Raw genomic sequence first — 20627 nt, 5'->3', positions numbered from 1 at the left:
GACTTCAGCTATTATGCATGCAGCATAAATGATATGTTAAACAATCCAAATTTTTTTCTCATAACCATGGTAAAATGCAGAGCTGTTTCAACATTTTTTTGATGTGTATTTCCACTTCAGATTAGTATCTTTTCTTTCTAAAAATATTTTTGGTAAGCAAATCAGTTTGCGAAAAACATTGTCAAAAGGGCAACTGGCCCACATGTCTTTGTTGTTCACGTTTGAATATAATTAATTATGTAAAGCAATAGTTAGTGGGAGCTTAACAATTAGTAGAATCTGTCAAATAGTCACATGGAAATTACTAACTAATTGAACTATTGGTCTTTCATTGTTTCAGAAAGCAGGAGAGAGTGTCATTCCTTTATCTCTTAAATTCATTATTTTCACATATCACAATTTTTGAGAAATATCTGCTTCCTAATAGATTAATACATAAATAACCTGCCCAGTAATGCCACAGTGGTCAAAAGTGTTTGAAATAAAACCACCTGTTTTAATTATTATTCAGATTCACGCTGTTAAAAATGGTAATCCTCTTGCAGCTATATGACATTTTTAAAGCTTTGAATTTCCATCTGTATCTTATATTATGATGTTTCAGGATTGTCGTGAGTTAATTATGTTAACTTTGGAAACATTGCCTGCATTTAGAATGAAAAACTTCAGCTTGAATAGCCAGGAAAGCAGATGCTATCTTTCTTGTCAACTGCTTTGTTGTGTGATGCCTTGAAACTTTTTTATAAGATTCTGTCTCCAAAAGGAAGTATAAATCTCCATTTATTTGAAATGTTGCTCTAATCTAATCAATATTTTAATATATTTCTCACGGGAGGGACCTGAATGCGTCTCAAGGAACCAAAGACACGAAAAATCTCTTATTTTATGTTGAAATCCTCATGTTATTACAAGTCCATTCACAAGACTAATTTGTAGAACAGGAAAAATCCATGTACTATAAAGTTCTAAAATTGTTTTGAAGCACACTCTTGCCCTCCTGTAATATATGCCTGTAAGCTGAGGTGGAAGGAGAGGAATTGGAAGCATGACAATTAGGACACACGTCCAGATAAACCCTGGAAAAGAGAAAAGGAGGCACAAGTCAACGGGTAACATGGCATATCTGCTCTGGGTTCTACCACAGAGGAAATGAAAATGCGAAATGTGAAATGCAGAGGTGCACGTGAGGTGGAGGGAAAGGTGTGAGGTGAACAAGGATTTGGTGGATGCAGGAGACGCCACTGTCTCCCCCTTACACGTGAGGCTGTGAGGCTGTGTGGGAAATGGAAAACATCGTGACGTGAGTCACCCGAATTTCATCGCACCCCTTCCCTGCCAAGGAGGAAGCACAGGCACTGCCAGCAGTGTTTACGTGTGCCCCGGGGTGTTCACGCATCTCCTGAGGCTCAGTGGGAGAAGGTATGGAATGGCACATGGAATTGCACGTGGCAGGGTGGGTAAAGATATCGTTTTAAGCCCACACTGGCCCCAAAATTCCAACCTTTTGGTCAAAATGACCTGGGCAAGGTCTCAAATGTTCCTGTGTGTGCAGCTCTGTATCCCACCAGTCATGGGATTCCATGGATTTCATAAACACAGGTTTGACCAGACACTTTGGGCTTCCACACCTGCAAAGGCATCCTATTCCTCCAATGAAAGTAATTTCTGCTGTCATAAAAATGCTAATGTTTGTAAGTCAGCCAGAAGAAGTTGGAATGAGCAGGATAACCCACGCCTGGATCAGGACAGGATCCACTGCTGTGATTTCAGAGTGGATGGAACCCTGAGGCTGATGAGTTTTATGATAAAAGTGCACTTACAGAGAATCTTCCATATTCAGGGTAACATGTGATTCTCAAAACACATAAAAATATTTGAAAATTCATGTTATTTTTAGCACTATTATTATCAAAGGGTATTTCGTTAAAGTTTGAAAGTCCTTCAGTGCACTTGAAGATATATTTGTTTTAGCAACTTATATAATCCCCTCCTGTTTAAAGTTTTGTTTTAAAACACATACAATTATCATCTCATATGCCCTGATTCAGTAAGCACTTAGAAGCATTCCTATCTTTAACAGCATAGCTAGTCCCAGCTAATATCCAGGGAACGGAATTAGAGCTTCAGATATTAGCAAAAAGTAATGCAAATGTGAATTAAGCAACATGGTTTTGAAGTAAGTTGACTGAGGACTTTTTATTCCTTAAACCGAACTCGAAAGTTTGACAAAAAATAAAATAAAAAAAAAATCAAAGCGAGCATTACTGATATTAATAATTATTTTTAAAGTATATAAAGTTGAATAATGTAGTCTGGCAACTTGAAGGAATTAGGCACTGAAATAACCTTCCAGTAAGGGTAGTGAAGAAAAATGCTAATGACTTTGAGGCAGAGCCATCAGCAAAAATATAATATATTAGCAAATTTAGATATGTCCATCCATCCAGATAAAGATATTTGTACATACTCATGGACATTCAAAATAAGAATGGCATTTTTGTTGGGTTTTAGCATGCAAGTCACATTAATTAACATATTTGAAGTTACCTGTGTTGTAAAACATGACTATTTCCAAGCTAGTAGAATTTATAATTTAAATTTATATAAAATTTTATCAAATTTATACTTGTATCTTTGCCTTTCCTGCTGTAACTTCCCATACAGACAAACATGATGACAATGATGCTTTGCTACGGAAAACTCTGACTACTTCATGTCTGTCCATGAGGTGAAGTGATATTCTCTGTTCACTATAGAAGTGATAACAAATTGTTGTGTTAGGTAACAATCCCAACCAAATTTTCATTAATTGAACCAGGGGATGTGAAGCCTGAGTTATTCTTACTACCTTATTATCTAAATTCTGGATCTTCATATTGGGTTTTTCAAGGTAACTCACTTTATTGCTCTTAGAAATAAGAAAATAAAATAAGTAATTCCTAAAGGTAAGGTGCAAGTATTAAAGTGCTAGTTTGAAAGTATTTAACAAAAGTGTCCTTTCTTTTTGAATAACTTGAATAAAGTGTTTAAATGACCTCTTCCTAACCAGAAGAGAATATAGAGAAGAAATTAAGCTTTATTGGTAAATTAAAGTCCAAATCCCATGGTTGATGAGAGATATGGTCCGTTTGAAATAGTTACAGTTTCAGACTTTCTCTTCTACAATCAGCGGGTGGAGACCAACATAATCCAATTAATTGTAATTCCCTTTTGTGGCACTGGTACAGTGGTGAATGATATAGTAAGTCCATTGAAGTCTTATCTTTGGTCAGATAATCCAAATGGATTCATATTATGAAACAGTCCTTTATAAAAGTTCTGATGAACAGAAGTGTTTTGACTTCAGTGAACCAAAAGATAAATTCTGTACAAAATAAAATGTTTTGTCCTTGACATCTACAGGGCTTGTGTGCACCTGATTTCATGTGAGAATACTTCTTTCAGATGTTCTGCTTCAAAGAGCCCACTCATTAAAAAATAAAAATGTAAAGTTTGTTCTCTGGACATCCTAAAAAAACAAGGTGTAAGAACAGAGATTTACATGTACGGGTAACCTGTAACCTTGGAAATAGTCCCATCAAAATAAATGGGGTTACAGATATGAGGAATGTGAATAGCACTTTGAGAAATGCTTAGATTTCTACTTTTCTAATTAAACAACAAACTAATATTTCTTTGATAATCCTTATAGCTGTAAACAAACCACATACGTTTGTTTCTTTCTAGTATTGTAAGAGGACTAGGGGAATTGCTTAATTTTAGCTCGAGCTTTGATCGATTTACATTTGGAAGTTATTTACATAAAGGAAGTTACAATGATCTTTATTGTTTTGTTAATTATTTCCTTTGATTATTGAAACTCACTCACTGAGGCACAAGCTCATTGTTACTGGGGTCAGTCACAATAATATATTTGGCTGCATGCAACAAGTCAGGATTGGGTGGTATTCTTGTTTTTTGAATTGTTTTCATGCAGACCCTTTCAGTTTAACAATCACTGGAGACAGGACTGATTTAATGCATCACTCGTCTGATCCAGTGCTTCATATTTTGTATTTCTCTTTTCCTTTAAAGTTGTCCATAGCAAGCCCACACTACAGCAGTGTTTTTGCTTGTAGCATGTTGAAATCTCATATTTACTAAAGGATACTGAGATGCCATTTGTGGAAGACAACACACTAGACAATATATTGAGGTCAGATCTTTGCAGAATCTCTCAAAAATACTCTTTTCCTTTTTTTTTTCTTTTTTTTTTTCCTCTCCCTTAAAGTATCTTGTTGAAATTTAATACAAAGAATTTTTTTACCCTTTGGGGTACATTACATATGAAATAATTTATGACCCATGAATCACAAGAAGGCAGTGAATTAGGTTTCAGATAAGTCTGCCAAATATTACAAAACATTGTGTACAGATTTTTGGACTATGAAAAGGCTTTTGACAAGAATGGAAATAGAAGCAGTGTTAGAAACAGCAAGAAGGAGAAGAACAGAACAGCTATATGACAGAATCCTAAAGCACTCTGAGTTAGTAGCACAATTAAAAAGATATGAATATGAACATATTTTTGAAGTATGAAAATGGGACAGAGAGTCATTGTCCAATTCCTCTCTGTATTAGATCTTGAGAGCCTTCAATTTATTTAAAATGTAGATTTGCAGATGCTGATACACATAATTCTGATAAAAGATCTGACTGTAAATGGGGAAGCAAAAAAAGATAAACCCCCTAAAATTAGATTGTAGAGAAGCTTACTGGAGAGCAATTACACAATAAAAAAAAAAATGTTAATAACAGATTTGTAGTTGGAAGGCAGATATTTACCTTGATTAATGTATGTATATACAATACACAGCAAAGAGAGGAAGATCAATCAAGTCAAAAGCAGAATTCAGAATGGACTTTTCCCTTTGAACAGCAACATATATCCTGAAGAATAAGTTACTCGTCTAGCCAAGTATTTGGTATTTTTGTTCTGTAGTCATTAGTCCCATTCAAAATAAAGAGGGAAGAATAAACAGAAAAGAGAAAATGAAGTGTGCTTTAACTGTGAGGAAGAAGCTGAAGTTACTTTGCAATAGGTAAGTAGAGAGAATTAGATGGAGGACAGAATCTCAGCACTGTAAGACAAATGTAATTTCCCCTCAGCACAGACGTTTAATTTCTGTGAGTTGCAGAAATTCTGCCAAGCCCATTCCTGGTGTCTGGGCAGCCTTGGTGCTCTGTGGGAGGGTAAAACTGGGGGGGAATTCCTCTGTGCTCTTTTCTTGTCCCTTTTTTAAAACTCTGGGCAGTACCTGACTATTTCTCTGGCCCCAAAAGGAGTGATCAGGCCCTGCAGGTCTCCATGCTCGGGCTGTGTCTGCCTGCTCCTACTCCTTGTTTACAAGTCACCTCCAAGAGAGTCTGGCAGAAGTATGTTGATCTGTAAACAGGTGGTCTGTTTATTCTTAGGGAGATTTCAGCTGCATTTTGAGTGGAAATAGTCTCTCCTTAAAAATCATTCCTTTTCCCATACGGAATAGTTGATTCAGCTTAATTTAATGAATTTTAAAAGTACTCGTAATTATAATCTCATCACAGTAATTATTGCTTCAGATCACGATGATAGAATATACTAACTCAAAACTAATATCACTGCAGCTTTTAGCAGGTATTGGCAGTGAATAACATATGAGTATCTTCGTGATGATACCTGTTTCTGGCTGCCAAAAGTATTGTCCTTTCAGTACCACTATAATTTTATGCTTTCAGTTCTAAACAGCAACTGATGGTGTAGAAATTTCCCCAGCGCTGTGGCATCACTGGCCAAGCACATTTCCAAACCTTTGAACTCCTCTGCGTGTTTTCATCATGTACCACCCCTGAACCCCTCGAGTGCACTGGATCTATTTCACAGAGACAATGAGACAGTTCATCCCTCTCTTACTTTTTGGACCTCATGGAATTATATGAGGAGGAATATGACCCAGTGTGCTCAAGTACAGAAACCTTTTCTTTCCTGGCACAAGCTGAGGTTTAAGTTAGCAGTACTTGGTTGTTCCAGCGTGCCCCCAGGTCAGAGAACTGTAGTTTTGGGGGACTGGAGTCAGCAGCACTCTGGGTGCACATAGAGATGTTCTGCCTTTTAGCTAAAGTTGTTCAGTAATTTGTGCTTGGACTTCATGGAAATGGGCTCTCCAATAATAAACACATTTACAGGCACTGTAACATCACAGCTTAAATTTTCTGTTGAAAGGGCATGCCAGGTTCCTCCAGCAGAGGAGGAGAAATTCACACAAGCTTTCTTTTGCTGAGTATATCCTCGACAATGCATCAGTTCTAGCACTAGATGGATTCAGACAAGGCAGTTTAGAAATCCATTGCAGACAAAATGTAATGATTTGCTTAGCTGACATTTTCCTTGATTTGTTTAAACACTCTTGGAGGTGAAGGGCCATGCATTGAGCTCAGGCAGGACAATGGATCTCCCAAACCTAGCAAGGGAGAGAGGAAGAGCCCACAAAAATCCACCTGGATAAGGAAATTATTGCTTCACAGGAGTTGAGGCTTTTGTTGTGCTATTTCATAGAAGTTCCAGGGGGTTTATGCACTTTGGAGGGTGTATATAGGCTGCAATGGTCAGTCTGTATACTGGGCAGGATTTACCTCAGCCTCTTGCGCTGTTCCACCAAGGGATGGAGCTCCTTGTCATAGAATGAGAAACAGCCTTCACCACCTCAGAGCATCCCCACTGCTGTAATGTCTGGATGTCTCTGTGCTCGATTGCTGCTCTAAATTGAGTGTTTGAAAGAATCATTTTGCCCCAAGAATGCTGCTGTGTCTGTGCACTGAAGATCAGAAAGGCTGTGGCTTGGAAAATGCAGGTACAACCATGGAACACACACACTTTTCAGTGTACAAATTGATTGTGCTGTCAGTCATGAGAACAGCCCTCACAAAGGGATTTTGTGATGAGGAACTGTGCTGGTGCATGTGGAGAACTTCTGCTTGAGCCTGTTCTTTCCCTTTTTCCTATTGAAGACCAAGAATGATCTGAAAAATATTTTTGATTAATATAGCTATTAAAAAAAAAAACAGGAAAAAGAAGTGTCTTCAAATTTCATACAAGCTTCTTCAAGTTGGAAAAAAAAGCATAACAACACTGGTCAGTAGGTCTTTTCCTAATGTCTGGATGAGGAATTTTCTTTTCCTCTTTTGACCACAAGACTCTGTTTTGGATCTCTCAGTAGTAAAATGCTTATTGGGATGAGTGAGTCCAAAAAATTTCCCAGGATTGAAGCCAACTGGGAATTCTTTGTGCACACCCAGCTCTTCCGCAATGATTTTGTTGTGAGGGAGATTGTAAGCATTATTTAACAGTTCCATGGAGGACTTTCTCCAGGAGAGATCTCCTTCAGCTTATACACTGGTCACTGGGATAAAAACCCAGTGCTCTGAGGTTTCCAACACTGGAGCTGGGGGTTGACATACCCAAATTTTCAACCCAGTGCTGCTGTCTGCAGCCACCAGCAGGGAAATGATGGAAAAGGCAGCAACCCCAGCAAATGGGTCCCAGTATGAGACCCAAAAAAGACCCATCTCACCAAAGGCTTTAGAAAGTTTTTTGAGGGCAGAACCTCCACAGCAGACCAGGCATTGCCAGCTGGGTTTGCAGGACTTGCTTCCCACGTGATGATTTGGGGTCATTCATGAACTGCAGGAATGTGGAATGCTCAAAGGGGGCAAAAATTTTTAAGGTGGTGCTCTGGCACGTGATGGCAGCATGGGCAAGAGACAGCTTAGAGCTGGGAAAATACAAGCTATGAATTATCTGAAAAGACAAGTGAAGGAGCAGGGCTCTCAAATGACTGCATTTTGCTCCTAGAGATTAGTCTACATACCAGGCAGGGCGTGTGGTTAGAGGAACCACATCCATTTTCTTTCAAAACTCAGCTCTCTCTACAGCTTTGGTTGATTTTCATATTTTTATTTTTCTTCCCCTGTCTTTAGCTGATCTTTCCATAGATTACCTTCCTTTCTGAACCTCAGAATGGCACCCTTAAACCAAAGCTGATCTCCTGTTTCGTTCTACTGCAGACATTAGAAGTGCCATTAAAAATGTGAATTGTTGAAAAGGCTGAATAATAACACAGTAAAGCACACGTTCCCTTCACAAATGTATTGTATATCGATTTTTTTAAACAAATAACCTTGACAAGTGCCCACACTATTTTTTTTCCCCTTAATGTGGTCTTTATATTTTCAGCCTGAGTATTAGCATAAATTTTATGGGATTTTCTGGGCATATTTGTGTCTGTATCTAAGATATATGATATCAACTGGCAGTGATGGTTGAACTAATCAAATACTACTGACAAGTTAAAGCAAATTTTTAGGACTGTGAGATTTTGAGCATCTTCCCAGATACAGTATCTCCTGACTGAAAGCAGTCCTTGACTGTCAAGTTTAAATACCAGATTTGGGACTTAATCTTTATGTAAGCAAAACACCCCAATAAGAAATATGTCTGAGTAAAGCCAAAAAGCCAGGTCCTCCCCTTAAACCCAGCCTGAAATGTGTGTGTCTGTGTGTGTCTGTGTGCGTTTGTTTATGGCCCTTTTGCCATGGCATGTGAGAGATTCCAACCAGTGGGAACCAAAGGAGAGTCTTACACTGAATGGACTTCTATTTTCTTTTCCTTTTTTTTTTTTTCCCCTTTTTTTTTTTTTTTTTTTTGACTTGGCATTTGTTCCTTCTAGCAAACATTTTTAAAAACTCTCTTATTGCTAGAGGGAAAATTGACACCCTTTGCTTTCACGATGATACATTCCTAACACGTTTCCTTGAAGAGCTGGAAATGGTGCAAAAATCTGGTAAGATAAGTCTCTATAAAGCCTTAGAAGTCAAGCATTCCACTTTAGACATTTAAGACAAATGCATGGCAAAAACAAGTTGTGTTTCTTTTTTTTTTTTTTTAAGGTTTCTACTTAAAGTTCTGTGCCAAAGCTACAGTACTTATACATTTTCTAAATGTGTTTTAAGCAATAAGTTGTACAACATTTTTAGAACATGTGTTAAGCTATTTCTCCAAGAATGAAGCTCTTAACAAAACATAAGCACTCTGCATGAGATCTTAGCAGCAAAGTGCTTAAAAGATAAAGTAAGAATTGGTACCATGGGAAGAACACCAGCTGTAGAGCACACAGGTCCATTATGAGAAGTATGGTAGTGGGTAGGGAGAAAATGATTTAATCAGGAGTAAAACCAATTTTATTATAAGGGCACGCAGGGGGTGTGGCACCATAGTGAGAGGGACATTTCAAAATATCTGACAGATTTCAACAATGTGAAAACCCACCCTGTTCTTTAAAGTGACAGTAAACCCCATCAGGTCTCTCTTTTTGATGCTATTGTTAACAGTTGACTGTTTAAAGCTGGCCTGCTAAGATGCTGTCGATCTAGTTCAATAGTGTGTGGCAAAATAAAAGGCTAATTGTTGAAATACGATCAATCAAATATGATCTCAGAGTCTAAAGAAGATCCCCTCTGGTAACTCATTTGAGATCAAATCATTACTTTTATGATTGAGGTAATTGAATGGGAAAAAAAGAAAGAAAGGGGGAAAAAAAAAAAAAGAAGCTTGAAACCAAAGAAGCAAGCAAGACATCTAAATGAAATGCACAAGTCTGCCTTTGTTCCAGCTTTGTCTCACATTACTCCAAGCTAAGGAACTGGATCTACTCTCTATTTGTATACATCTCCCAGATCCAGAAATTTTGAAAGCATTTAATAACATTTATTAAATAAAAGTTGAAAGGCGACTCCATTTTGAATAAGATTTTCTGCCCAAAAAGTAGAGTAAACCGTTACAGTACGGGGATCCAGTGTTGTGGGTGTCCATGTGTCTCCAATGATTTTACCATTTTGTTTAGCAACAGTTCAGCAAAGAGGCTGCTCTTGAAGCCTGCTGAATTGCTACACATGAAATTTCAGTGACATTTAGTAAAACATTTCAGGACCATGTTGCTTCAAATTAAATTTGTTCAGCAGTTTTCATGGTTGGCCCCCGATTTGCATTCAGACTGAAATTTTCTAAAAGAGAAAATCATAGCACATGGAGAAAAAAAAAGGAAAACTCCATTTTTGGACTAACAGAACTTGGAGAAAGTGTGTGTCATTCTGTGTCATTTTAATTTGGACTAATAAAGATTTGCTCTTTCCTCAAGTTTTATATGGATTATGATCTCACTGTTTATTATGTTCTAACAGTATCACTCTCCTAGAATTAAAAAGGAAAAAAACCCACAAAAACAAACTCAAAGAAAAATAGAATAATCACCCAATCTTGTTTTATTTTTTATTAGAAACTCTATTTTAGTATTTAGTTTCTTTTATATTTAAATTCCTTAGCTCAGTCAAGCTTCAAAAGAAAACATTGTTTTTTTGTTTGCAAAACAGTTTTGGAGGCACTTGTGGTTTGTCTTTAGTGTGTTATCATTTTTGACAGCTTTGCATAGCCTAGGTAGGCCAACAGGGGTCTGTCTAATATTGTTGCTGGGCAAATCTTCCTCCCAGAGATGAAAACCAAACAAAATATTTTTGAAGCAGTAAGAAGGAATTAATATCCTTTCTCTCACAGTCCTCTATTCCTTGCTGACATTACATTCAGGCAAAAAAAAAAAAAAAAAAAAATAAAAAGGAGAAAAGCGTTCCCCATTATTCCCTTGTACATAGCAAGGCTAACACATGTAAAGCAATAACTCATTTTCTATTGCCATGTTTAGCATATGTCTCCTGTTGGCTCAGCAAGGCCTTTAGGCCGGTCCCTTGAGCCGTCCATCGTTGGCAACTCTTAGCCCCTCGGCCTCAAAACCAAATAGCTTTGAATCATGTTGAGCTGTGATGCTAATTTTCATACTGATGCATTATGGGAATAAATGTATCTGACATACTGTGTCAATGGTACTGTCTCTTTGTGTCTCCTGTTTTTTTGTTAGCTGCATTCCTACAGATGGTATTCCATTGAAAATGTTCTCTTCCTACAAAAAAAAAAAAGAAAAAAAAAAGGAAAAAAAAAAAAAAACATGCACAGCACCAAACCTCTAGGTGCAGAAGGCTGTTAACGGTTGCTGATGATAGTAGGCAAACATTAACATAATAATTAGTGTCTTGTAATTGTTTCATTAAAACCAGTTGTTCCATTTCTCCTCGTGTTTTCCCAGAAGAGAAGCTGAATTTGGACGACAGCCAGTGGGAGGACATCCACGTTGTCACCGGAGCACTCAAGATGTTTTTCAGAGAGCTGCCTGAGCCGCTGTTCCCATACTGCTTCTTTGAACAGTTTGTGGAGGCGATAAGTAAGTACATCACATACAGTAGCAGCTAGTGAAATAGCCTGTTACATAAAAATAATAATAAACTTAAAAATAGAAGAGCAGGGGCATCTCAAATCTGACTTACCTTCCATTATCCGTGATCCTGTCTTTTTATTGTTTTTTGAGACTGCCTTTTATCTCTTGCAGCTCTTAGGTATTTAACTGGAGAGAAGGGAAAAAAAATATCGAATTATTGATCTATAAATTTTGTCTCTGCAATTTGACTGTAGTGCCTAAAATGGTTTAGGAAAGGAATTAAAATGTGTATGTATTCAAAACATGCTAGGCTGATAATCCATATATCCCCAAACACAAGAGAGAGACTAATGATTGTGAATCACGTTAGAAGGGGCTGTCTTTATGTTAATCAGAATGAAATGCGTGTGTTTTGTTCCACAAGGTTGCAGACTCCTGCCTTGCAGTGATCACAAAAAGAATGCAAAAACATTCATGTTCTCATTATCATATCTACCTTTGCTTGATTATTATTTTTTTGTTTAAAGTTGGCAGACAGCAAAAGTATTTTCAAAGTCCCAGGCATTTATTCCGTTCCACATCTCTGTGGTTTATGTGCTGCAAACCCTCCCTGTATTTAATATATGCAGGTGCATTTTGTAAAACTGTATCAGCTTGGAAAAACTTGACAAAAAACCCCAGTGATTTGGGGGTTTGCTCCCGTTGGAAAGGGAGGGGAGGGAAAGGGATAGCTTAAAGGGAAAAAGCCGAGTAGGAGATTAATTAAAGATCCAGTGGAGAAAATCTCTAGGAAAAAAACAAACCAAACAAAGTACTCAGAGGTCTGATTTCTGAGTGATGGGCACACATATTTGCCATTGCTGTTAATGAGAGCTGGGTGTGCACATGCGCAGCTGTCGGGGAATATGAAACCCTTAATGTACAGCTCACTTTGATTTTATATTCATAAGAGTCTTTAGTTCAACTAAAGCTTTTCAAGACCCAGCATCAGATATAATGAGGTTAAATACATCTCACAAGATCCTTCCCTGCTCAGTTATTTGGAGGTGCAGTGCAGTTAAATCCACGGCATAAAGAATTGCATTACCTGAAATTTACTCCTGGCAGCTCGCTTTCTTCTCATTCCAAAGGAAATCAGGTGGGGAACATCATCTCTCAAGTTTAAGTTCCTGTTGCATCTGTAGTGCTAAGAGGGGAAAAAACAATAAGGAATTTCTGAATGTTCTTATTGTTCTGTTGTTACTGTTCTTCTGTGATGCCTTGGGATAAGATGCTCATTGAAGCACCAGCACCTGAACACGTTCTTCAGGTGGTTTTCCATCCATCTGCTCTGCCCTCTTGGAAAGGAGGAGATGAGGTGTCTGCTCATGGGGCACAGCCTGGCAGGTCATCCACACCTCCTATGCAGCTAACTCTGCAGTCCAACATTTAATACTGAGGAAGAATTTCTTTGCATCAAGGGTGGCAGAGTACTGGAACAGCTGCCCAAGGAGTTCCTGGAGCTCCCCTGTCTGGAAACTCCTGTGTCACCTGCTCCAGGTGACTCTGCCTTGGCAGCAGGGGATGGACTGGAGGATTCCCAGACACCCCTTCCAGCCCCAGCTATCCTGTAATTCTGCAGTCTGTCTTCTGCCATTATAATCCACCGACATACTGTTTTTCTGAGGTTGAACATATTCATCCTCTTCCTTATCCCTTTCTTTATTGTCCACCGGGGCATGTTTTTGACTGTGAAAACACTATGGTACTCTGAAGAATGATATCAGGACACTGATCTCACTCCTGTTGTCTTCTGCCCTCGTCCTCTCTGCTAGTGTCCAAATCAGGGTGATTTGACATCTTTTGGTGGCCCAGTTGTGATGTTTTTGATGGTGAAAGTACCAGGTTGTAGACTTGCGAATTAAGTTTGAAAGCATGTCGGGAGGAGACTGTCTACTAAAGCATTAATATTCATGAGTGAGAAATTAATGTCCCTTTCTGCTATTTGAACTATTATTAATTCTTATTATGATTTTGAGAGCCATTATACACATTGATAGGCTAATGAACAGTCATTTATGGAGGGATTTTAAGACAGTTTTTTCCAAGGAAGGAGATGCTAGCACTCTAAGATGTGCTTTGCACTATTTCAAACCCCTAATTCTTGTTGCTTGCTTTACTGCATATCAGGGTGATTTCTACCTAATCCAACTGTCTAAAGGAAGCTATGATTTCCAATCAATCTTCTCCTTATTTGGCTTTTACTGCCATAGGATCTACAAATCCATATTCTTACCAACTCTACTTAAAAAACGTCTATAAACAACAATTAGGTGTTTTCAGTGTTTTTGGAGCTCTTCTGTATGTTAATAGTCCTGAGGCAAAGTAAAAAATCTCTTTCCTTCAGTATCATTTCCATTGCAGATGATTCTTTGCCTACTTATGCTAATTAATTTGCCTGGTCAGTACAGAGCTGCTAGAAAATTTCCTCTCTTCTTCAGTTTGTTGTGAAAAAGAGACTGTAGTATCTGTTCTTCAAAAAATTAGAATTATGAGCATGCAGTGATGGGTGTGCACTACAGTTAGAATAAGACCAGAAAGAAAACAACTGGATTCCCAAATTGCCATGCAGATTAAATCCCTGGTCTCCACTGAAGTCTCCTTAGTCAGAGCCTTGCACTGGTTAAGATTAATGGTTCTAAAAACCTACATGTAGTATGCAGTGACAAGTTCCCAATAACATTTATGGGGACTTAGTCCTTTAGCTGTAGGTTCCAAGAGGAATTAGGACCCAAGAGGTGTGGTGGACTTCTTCTCCTGATAATATTGAAAAGACTATTTGGAAAAAATTCCATTTTTTCAATGCAAGGTGGATTTTCCTGGATGGCTGCAGCCATTTTGGTTATGTGCATGGGAACAAAACTTTACAGTACTGTGTATTATGCAAAGCACTTGCTCTACACCTTCAATTTCCCCTATAAATAAATTTAGATATGGTGTTACTGTTAGAACAATTTAGATACGAGCAGAATATTAGAAGGTAGTTCAGGTTATTACAGAATCTTGGAATTCTGCTTGCCAGGCTGAAGTTGGATAATAACTGTCCATAGAGCTTATATCAGAGAACTTATAAATGATAAATGGAAAGCCACAAGACCTCTGGCCCAATACTAATTTTGTTTCCCAGGATTTGGAAAGTAGGACGTTTTGTTGTTTTTTTTTTATCTAGCAACTTTGTCTGGTATTACTGGCAAGTCATTTTGTGTTATTTTGGATGAAATATGCACTTCTAAAGTGTGCCCAAATTCTGCTATGAAGTCAGGTTCAGCCATACTTAAATTACTCAGTACCACAAATAGTTCTATTGATTTTCTGGAATATCAACAGATGTAGTTCAACAGATTGTCTGCAAGTAAAATTGTGCTTCATGTGAGCAAGGTGGTAGAAGTGCCAATAACTGAAACACTTAATCACCGTATTTACGGAATTCAACCTTCATGGCCATACAAACTTTTGCCAGGACTTCAGCCACTGAAATCTACCCCTAAAATCTGTTTAGAAATGTTAGCAGGTAAATATGTGTTAGGTGATTCTAAATCTTTATTTTGATTGGACTAGTTTTCTTGAAATGTCTCAGGCAAAGGAGAAAAAGAAATTTCTACTACAGTCTCTGTGCAGTGAGGGCTGATATCCGCAGCACAGGAAATATTTAAATATCCACTAGTCCTTCCAGATCTTTTCAGCTGGAGCAGGCTCTATAGACTGTGCATCTGTACAGACAGTGCATCTGTCCAACTGCACTTAGAAAAAAAAACCTCACTGATATTCCACAAAGGAAAATTCCACACAGTTCCCAAAGCTGCAACATCTGTCTCTGGTTTGGGAGGCTTGGGTTCAGGTCTTTGATTTTCTCTGCAACAGGTTGGAAAGATTACTACACTGGAAAGATTTTTTTCAATGAGGTCTAGTGATTATGCCTTCATTTCAATTCCTTATCTCTAATATGAATTTAATAGGTGCCACATAAGCACTGTAGATAAATAGGAGATTTATTGTTTAAAATGCACACACAGAGGCAGATGTGTGTGTATTTAAATATATATACACTCTAAATAGAAATCCTTCTGCCTGAATTACGATTCTCCTGCAGACAGTTTTCTAAATGAACGTATCAGTTACTGCAGTGGGTTTCCCACTTGAGACAGATGAACAGAGGAATGAGATTAATTTAAAAAAACGTAGTGTTGAAATCTGACTTGCAGGCTTTCAAGTGGAATCCCTTGCCTGGTATGTCTCAGGTCTCAGTGTGGGGAGCAGAAAATGTGGAGTCCACACCCACCACCAGATCTCTGGAGAAAGGACATATTCCTGAAGGGAGACTACAAGAAAGAAGAGAGAGGCTTTTTACAAGAGCCATTTTACAGGACAGTGGGGAATGTATCCAAACCGAGAGCAGGTTTATATTAGATATCAGGGAGAATCTGGGAGATTCTGGGATATCAGAGATATTCCTGTGAGAGTGAGGCCCTGGCACAGGTTGCAGAAAAGTTCTGGATATCCCAATCCTAGAGGTGTCCAAGGCCAGGTTAGACAGCTCTTGGAGCAGCCTTGTCTAGTGGAAGGTGTCCCTGCCCATGGCAGGGGTGGAACAAGGTGATCTTTAAGGTCCCTTCCAACCCCAATCACTCTAGGATTCTATGGTCTGTAGGGTACAGGATCTTGTCAGCATATGGGGCTTCAGTCCTGGCAATCCCCCCAAGGATCAAGCCCCCCAGACACTTAGACAAAGCAGTCCCCCATCTCTGGAGCTCAGGATTTTCAGCCCTGCCAGGAAAGGAAGCATTTCTCTGCATGGGGAAAAGCAGAGCCATAGGCACCTAAAGATCATCAAAGGTCACAATTGTAGTACCTAATTAGCTCTATGCACCTTCCAGGATAAATGGCAGCTGAATAAAGTTTTTCAGAATTTAACTGCCTAGACACTACCTAAGGTCCACATTAGATACTCATTTAATTTTTGTTTTTTCAAGATCAGGATTTTTTTTTTTCTTTGATTGCTCTGATAGACCATTAACACTTTTTTCAAATGATTTCACACATATCCTTTCGATATATCAATTAAGGTCTCCTGGTGCACGCTAAGCAGAATTCTCAATGTCATTCCTATCAATCCTACAATGCTATGTGTTACCCTACTATACGGAAACTGAAGATGGTTATTTAGCATCTTACACATGATAGAGTTTTGTAACTTTTTTGGTTAGCAAAAGTTGTTAGATAAAAATTTTTTTTGCAGTTTTGATTGTCTGTGACACTGGTCTTTACTGGTCTGGTCTGACAAAATCTCTGATGGCAACATAGCAAAGTAATAAATTCTTCTTCCTTAGGAATCGTAGACTTGTTTTAACCCTCAAAAGCTACCAGTGCTATCAGTAGTTGTCAGTCCTCTCCATGTTGGTCAGTTGTCTTCATCTCCAGCATTTCTGGCATCAGTAAAAGGGTTTTCTCTGAGTTTTGGCTCCTGTTCTGCTTCACTAAGAGCCCCCAAGAACCCGCTGCGGGTGTGGCTCGAGACATGTTGCAGAAACTCACACCTATCTGGGCAATGATCACGCTTCGGTCTTCAGCAGACCAGGGCAAATTTTGCACTGAATAATGTAACTCTTGAAGAGTTTGCACAGGAGCTGTCTGCACCAAAATCAGGCAAAAATTAAAAAAAAACCCCTAAACCAAAACCTGTGTCAGGAGGCAATAAACAAGTCATCAATACATAATCATGATCAAAGAACGGAGCTGCATTGGTTGAAAATATAATGTAAGAAGGACCTGCTCTGAACAACTATGCAGTGTTATGAAAATAGTAGCTGGGAAACAGAAAGGAAGTAAATACATTCATTTATTCTGACAGTCATAACATCCTTGTATCATCTTGGTGGAAAGTTACAAAAGATGTCTAAAGAGATTTTCAAAAGACATCTAAAGAAACCTTACTCGAGGCTTACAAAGAACAAGGCTCAAGGCCAACTCGTCTTGGAAAGACAAGTCAGCATATTGCACTGTAAGAAATCCATGACAGTCTCTTAACATCATCACGTAATAGGTTCCTGAGAAACCAAATCTTATCAGTCTCTGGCATTATGCAAATTTCTGTCATAATCTCAATCTGTGGGCTTCGAGTCCTAATCAAACTGCCTTCAGATTCACAGTTGGCGAGCCTCCTATTGAAATCGTTTCTCTATCCTCCATTTACTTGTCCAAGGAAGTTTTGGGGCTTGGCATGGCATCAGAAAGCCTCAATTTCATCTGAACATGGTGATTTATAAACAAATCCAAGGTCACCACAATATATTTCACATGATACATCATAATTAATACACTTTCTTGGCCAAATTTAAATATCAGAAGACAGTAGAGATCCATAAACTAATGTGAACAGAAAAAAACAACTGTGTAGAAACAAGAAGCAATCAAAAGTTAAGGTGCACATTTTTAGAAAGATTTTTTAAAAAAAGGAATGATTTTATGAGTATCATAATCTCAGGGATACCCAACCATGCAAATATATGAATATGTGTGTGGTGTATACATTCTCCCAAACACAATAACACTAAAATGTAATAGCAGCTCATTCAGAGTGTGGTACTGGGTATTTTCAGTGGGGTTTGAATAGAATTAAACCCATTTTTTAAATATCCTTGAAACCTTATCTGGAAAGTTGTGTGAATATCTGATTCAAGAATCATTAACTGATATTGGCAGAGGAAGAAAAAGCCCTCACATTTTAAAAGAGATGTTAAGATGATGCAGGAGACAGAGAGAGACTACAAGAGAAGGTTTCCAATTTATGGGTCTTAACAAAATACAGATTAAAAGTGTGTATGACCATCCCGAGTGAAACAAGTAAAAAAAAAATGAGTAGAAGAAAATATGAGTAAAAAAATATTTAAATATATTTAAGCTGTAACATTCCCAACATTATAGATGTCATATTCTAACACAGTCTCCACTTAAATTCAATCCAGTAATAAAGAATATCTCCACTGAAGATCTAAATGAAGGCTGTTGTATTTGCAATAGCAGCAAACTGGTATCCAAAGAGGTTCACTCTAGGCTTTTGTTCCCAGGAGGTGTCAAGGAACAATATGTCCTGGTAACCTCCTAGTTCTTTCTCAATGACCTTTTCTTCGCAGTTGCAAACTGTTTCTGCTCAACAGCACTTTTAAATAGGTCTTTTCAGGTCTGGAAGCAGCTCATTTAGGAAAAAAAAATTGCAGGTCATGTCTTTGAATAGATTTTTTTCTTTTGAGGTGTAAAGTAGCCCAACTTAAAAAATTAAGAAACATTAAGAAATAATGGAAGGAAATTAATAGGTAAGTAATTTCTTCCTTTTCTCTTTTTTTTTCTTTCTTTTTTTCTTTTTTTTTTTTTTCCATTGGAAAGTTTTAATTAAGATGTTGGAAAAGAAATGAAAACAGAATCTACACATGAATATTTACTTCCTCTGCAGGGCTTTTCCCTGTGAAGGATGCTCAGGTAACACTTGTTTATAAGCAGGCTAATTCTAGATTGATTTGGGGTTTTATTTTTCTAAAAATAAGCCTCTAGGTTTAAAACAAGATAAATTGTAATATTACTAATTTTTTTCTTTGGATAGTAGAATATTCTACTAAAAAAGAACACCTTATAAAGCTCTTAGATGTGCACTGAAGCGACATTTTAACAGGATTTTCCCTTTGTAAATTTTACCTAGCACAGTGTTCTGGTGATCCCATCAAATGAAAGAATAATTAAATTATATTTGATGAATAAAATTCACCTTTTGAGAAAAAGAGGAGACCCTGCAGAACCTCACTCAAAGGGCTACACCAGTGGTGAAAATTGTCCTAATATTAGAGGGATAGAAAAACAGTTTAATTTTCTCTTATAAATATGGTGGAGGCTTTCCAATTATCATCAAAGGAAATGAGAAAGTTTTAAAAGAATCTGCACTTGCATTTTTCTGTCATGCAAAAGTTTGCATAGGGGGGACATATTCCCCCCCAGCTTAGTCTTTTTTGTTATTACAGTTATAATTTTTTTTAGCATAGCAGAAATTTTATTGCGGATGCCTGGCCTGTCTCTTAACTCATGCTAATTATATTCATAATTAAATGTTAAACAAGAATTGACTAGGCCAACTGGCTTGCACAGGTGTTTGTGATATGAATGGTTTAATGCTCCCACAATAAATTATTGGATACAAGTCTGCAGTAATCTACATAGAGAGAGCCCTTTTAAAGAACTTTGATGTACATGGTAGGTCCAGCACCGTGCTTTGAAGCCAGGGCTTGCAAGAAGCACTTACAAAACAGTTTTTTGTCTAAACTCTTACTTGTCCTTGATGTCCTGAGCACTAATGTGGTTAAAAGTTTTTTTTTTCTGGGTTCTTACCTGCTATGGGATGCAGGTCCTCAGAGCATTAATATTTATTAATGTTTAATTAATTATTAATATTAAGGTGGAGTAGTCACTGGATGCTTTGTGGAAATGTCATCTCTCTCACTTCAGCTTGCAAAACAGTCATTTATATTTGTGACTAGTGACCAGATTAATTGCAGAGACTCCAAAAACTCTGTTAGCTTTACATCAATTGCTGTTTCTCAAAGGATGGGATCAAACACTTGCAAATGGAGAAAGACTGAGGTTTCAGTTTGCTCCTCTTCCATTTGATTTGGGGCATGAAAAATAGTCTATTAGTCTAATTTAAATTTCACGTGTGGTTATGAGACTCTTTTTGTAGGGACAAAGAACTGGCACAACTGCCCAGGGCAGTGATGGAGTCCCCAAACCTGGAGGGATTTAACAGTGGTGTAGATGTGGCACCTGGGGACATGGGATAGTGCTGGACTTTAAAATGGTTGGACTTGATGATCCTAAAGGTCTTTTCCACCTAAATGATCCTGTGATTCTACAAAAGAAATGGCAGAAGAAAGAATAAAGCCAATTTGAGTGTCTGTTGTCTGGGTTAACATAAGGGAAGCCCATGGAGAAAATCAAGCAGGAGAGAGTGGTGAAACTGAGAAATCTGAGCAATAACACTGGGAAGGAAAGGGTTGGGAAAGAGAGGAGGAGCTCTTCAGTGACTGTGACAAGATCCCTGTAACCTGGAGTGTTTGGGGGAGGCATGGGGAGAGGAACTTCTCCTGAGGGTTATCTGGAGCTCTTGACAAAGTGAGAATTGGCACTCTGGGTTCGAGGGGAAAAATGTTTCATCAGGCTTGTGAGTGAAGCTTCCACTTGGGGAAAGTAATAACAGGAGGAGATGCAGCCTATATT

General features: G+C 38.0%; 1 protein-coding gene across 3 annotated transcripts in view; it reads left to right on the top strand.

Moving 5' to 3' along the window:
- ARHGAP15 (Rho GTPase activating protein 15) overlaps window positions 1-20627 on the top strand; it is a 322272-nt gene that overhangs the window by 250829 nt on the left and 50816 nt on the right. For all 3 annotated transcript variants that reach the window (XM_014249190.2, XM_088059241.1, XM_005519597.3), the window contains one exon: window positions 11205-11339. In XM_014249190.2, the coding sequence (XP_014104665.2) occupies window positions 11205-11339 (135 nt within the window). The remainder of the gene's footprint in view (window positions 1-11204; window positions 11340-20627) is intronic.

This window comes from Pseudopodoces humilis, chromosome 8 (genome assembly GCF_049639895.1).
Source record: "Pseudopodoces humilis isolate 2021_Gansu_Grassland_sample_001 chromosome 8, ASM4963989v1, whole genome shotgun sequence".
Classification (NCBI taxonomy): Eukaryota; Metazoa; Chordata; class Aves; order Passeriformes; family Paridae; genus Pseudopodoces; species Pseudopodoces humilis.
This window is presented reverse-complemented; position numbering and strand designations above follow the sequence as displayed.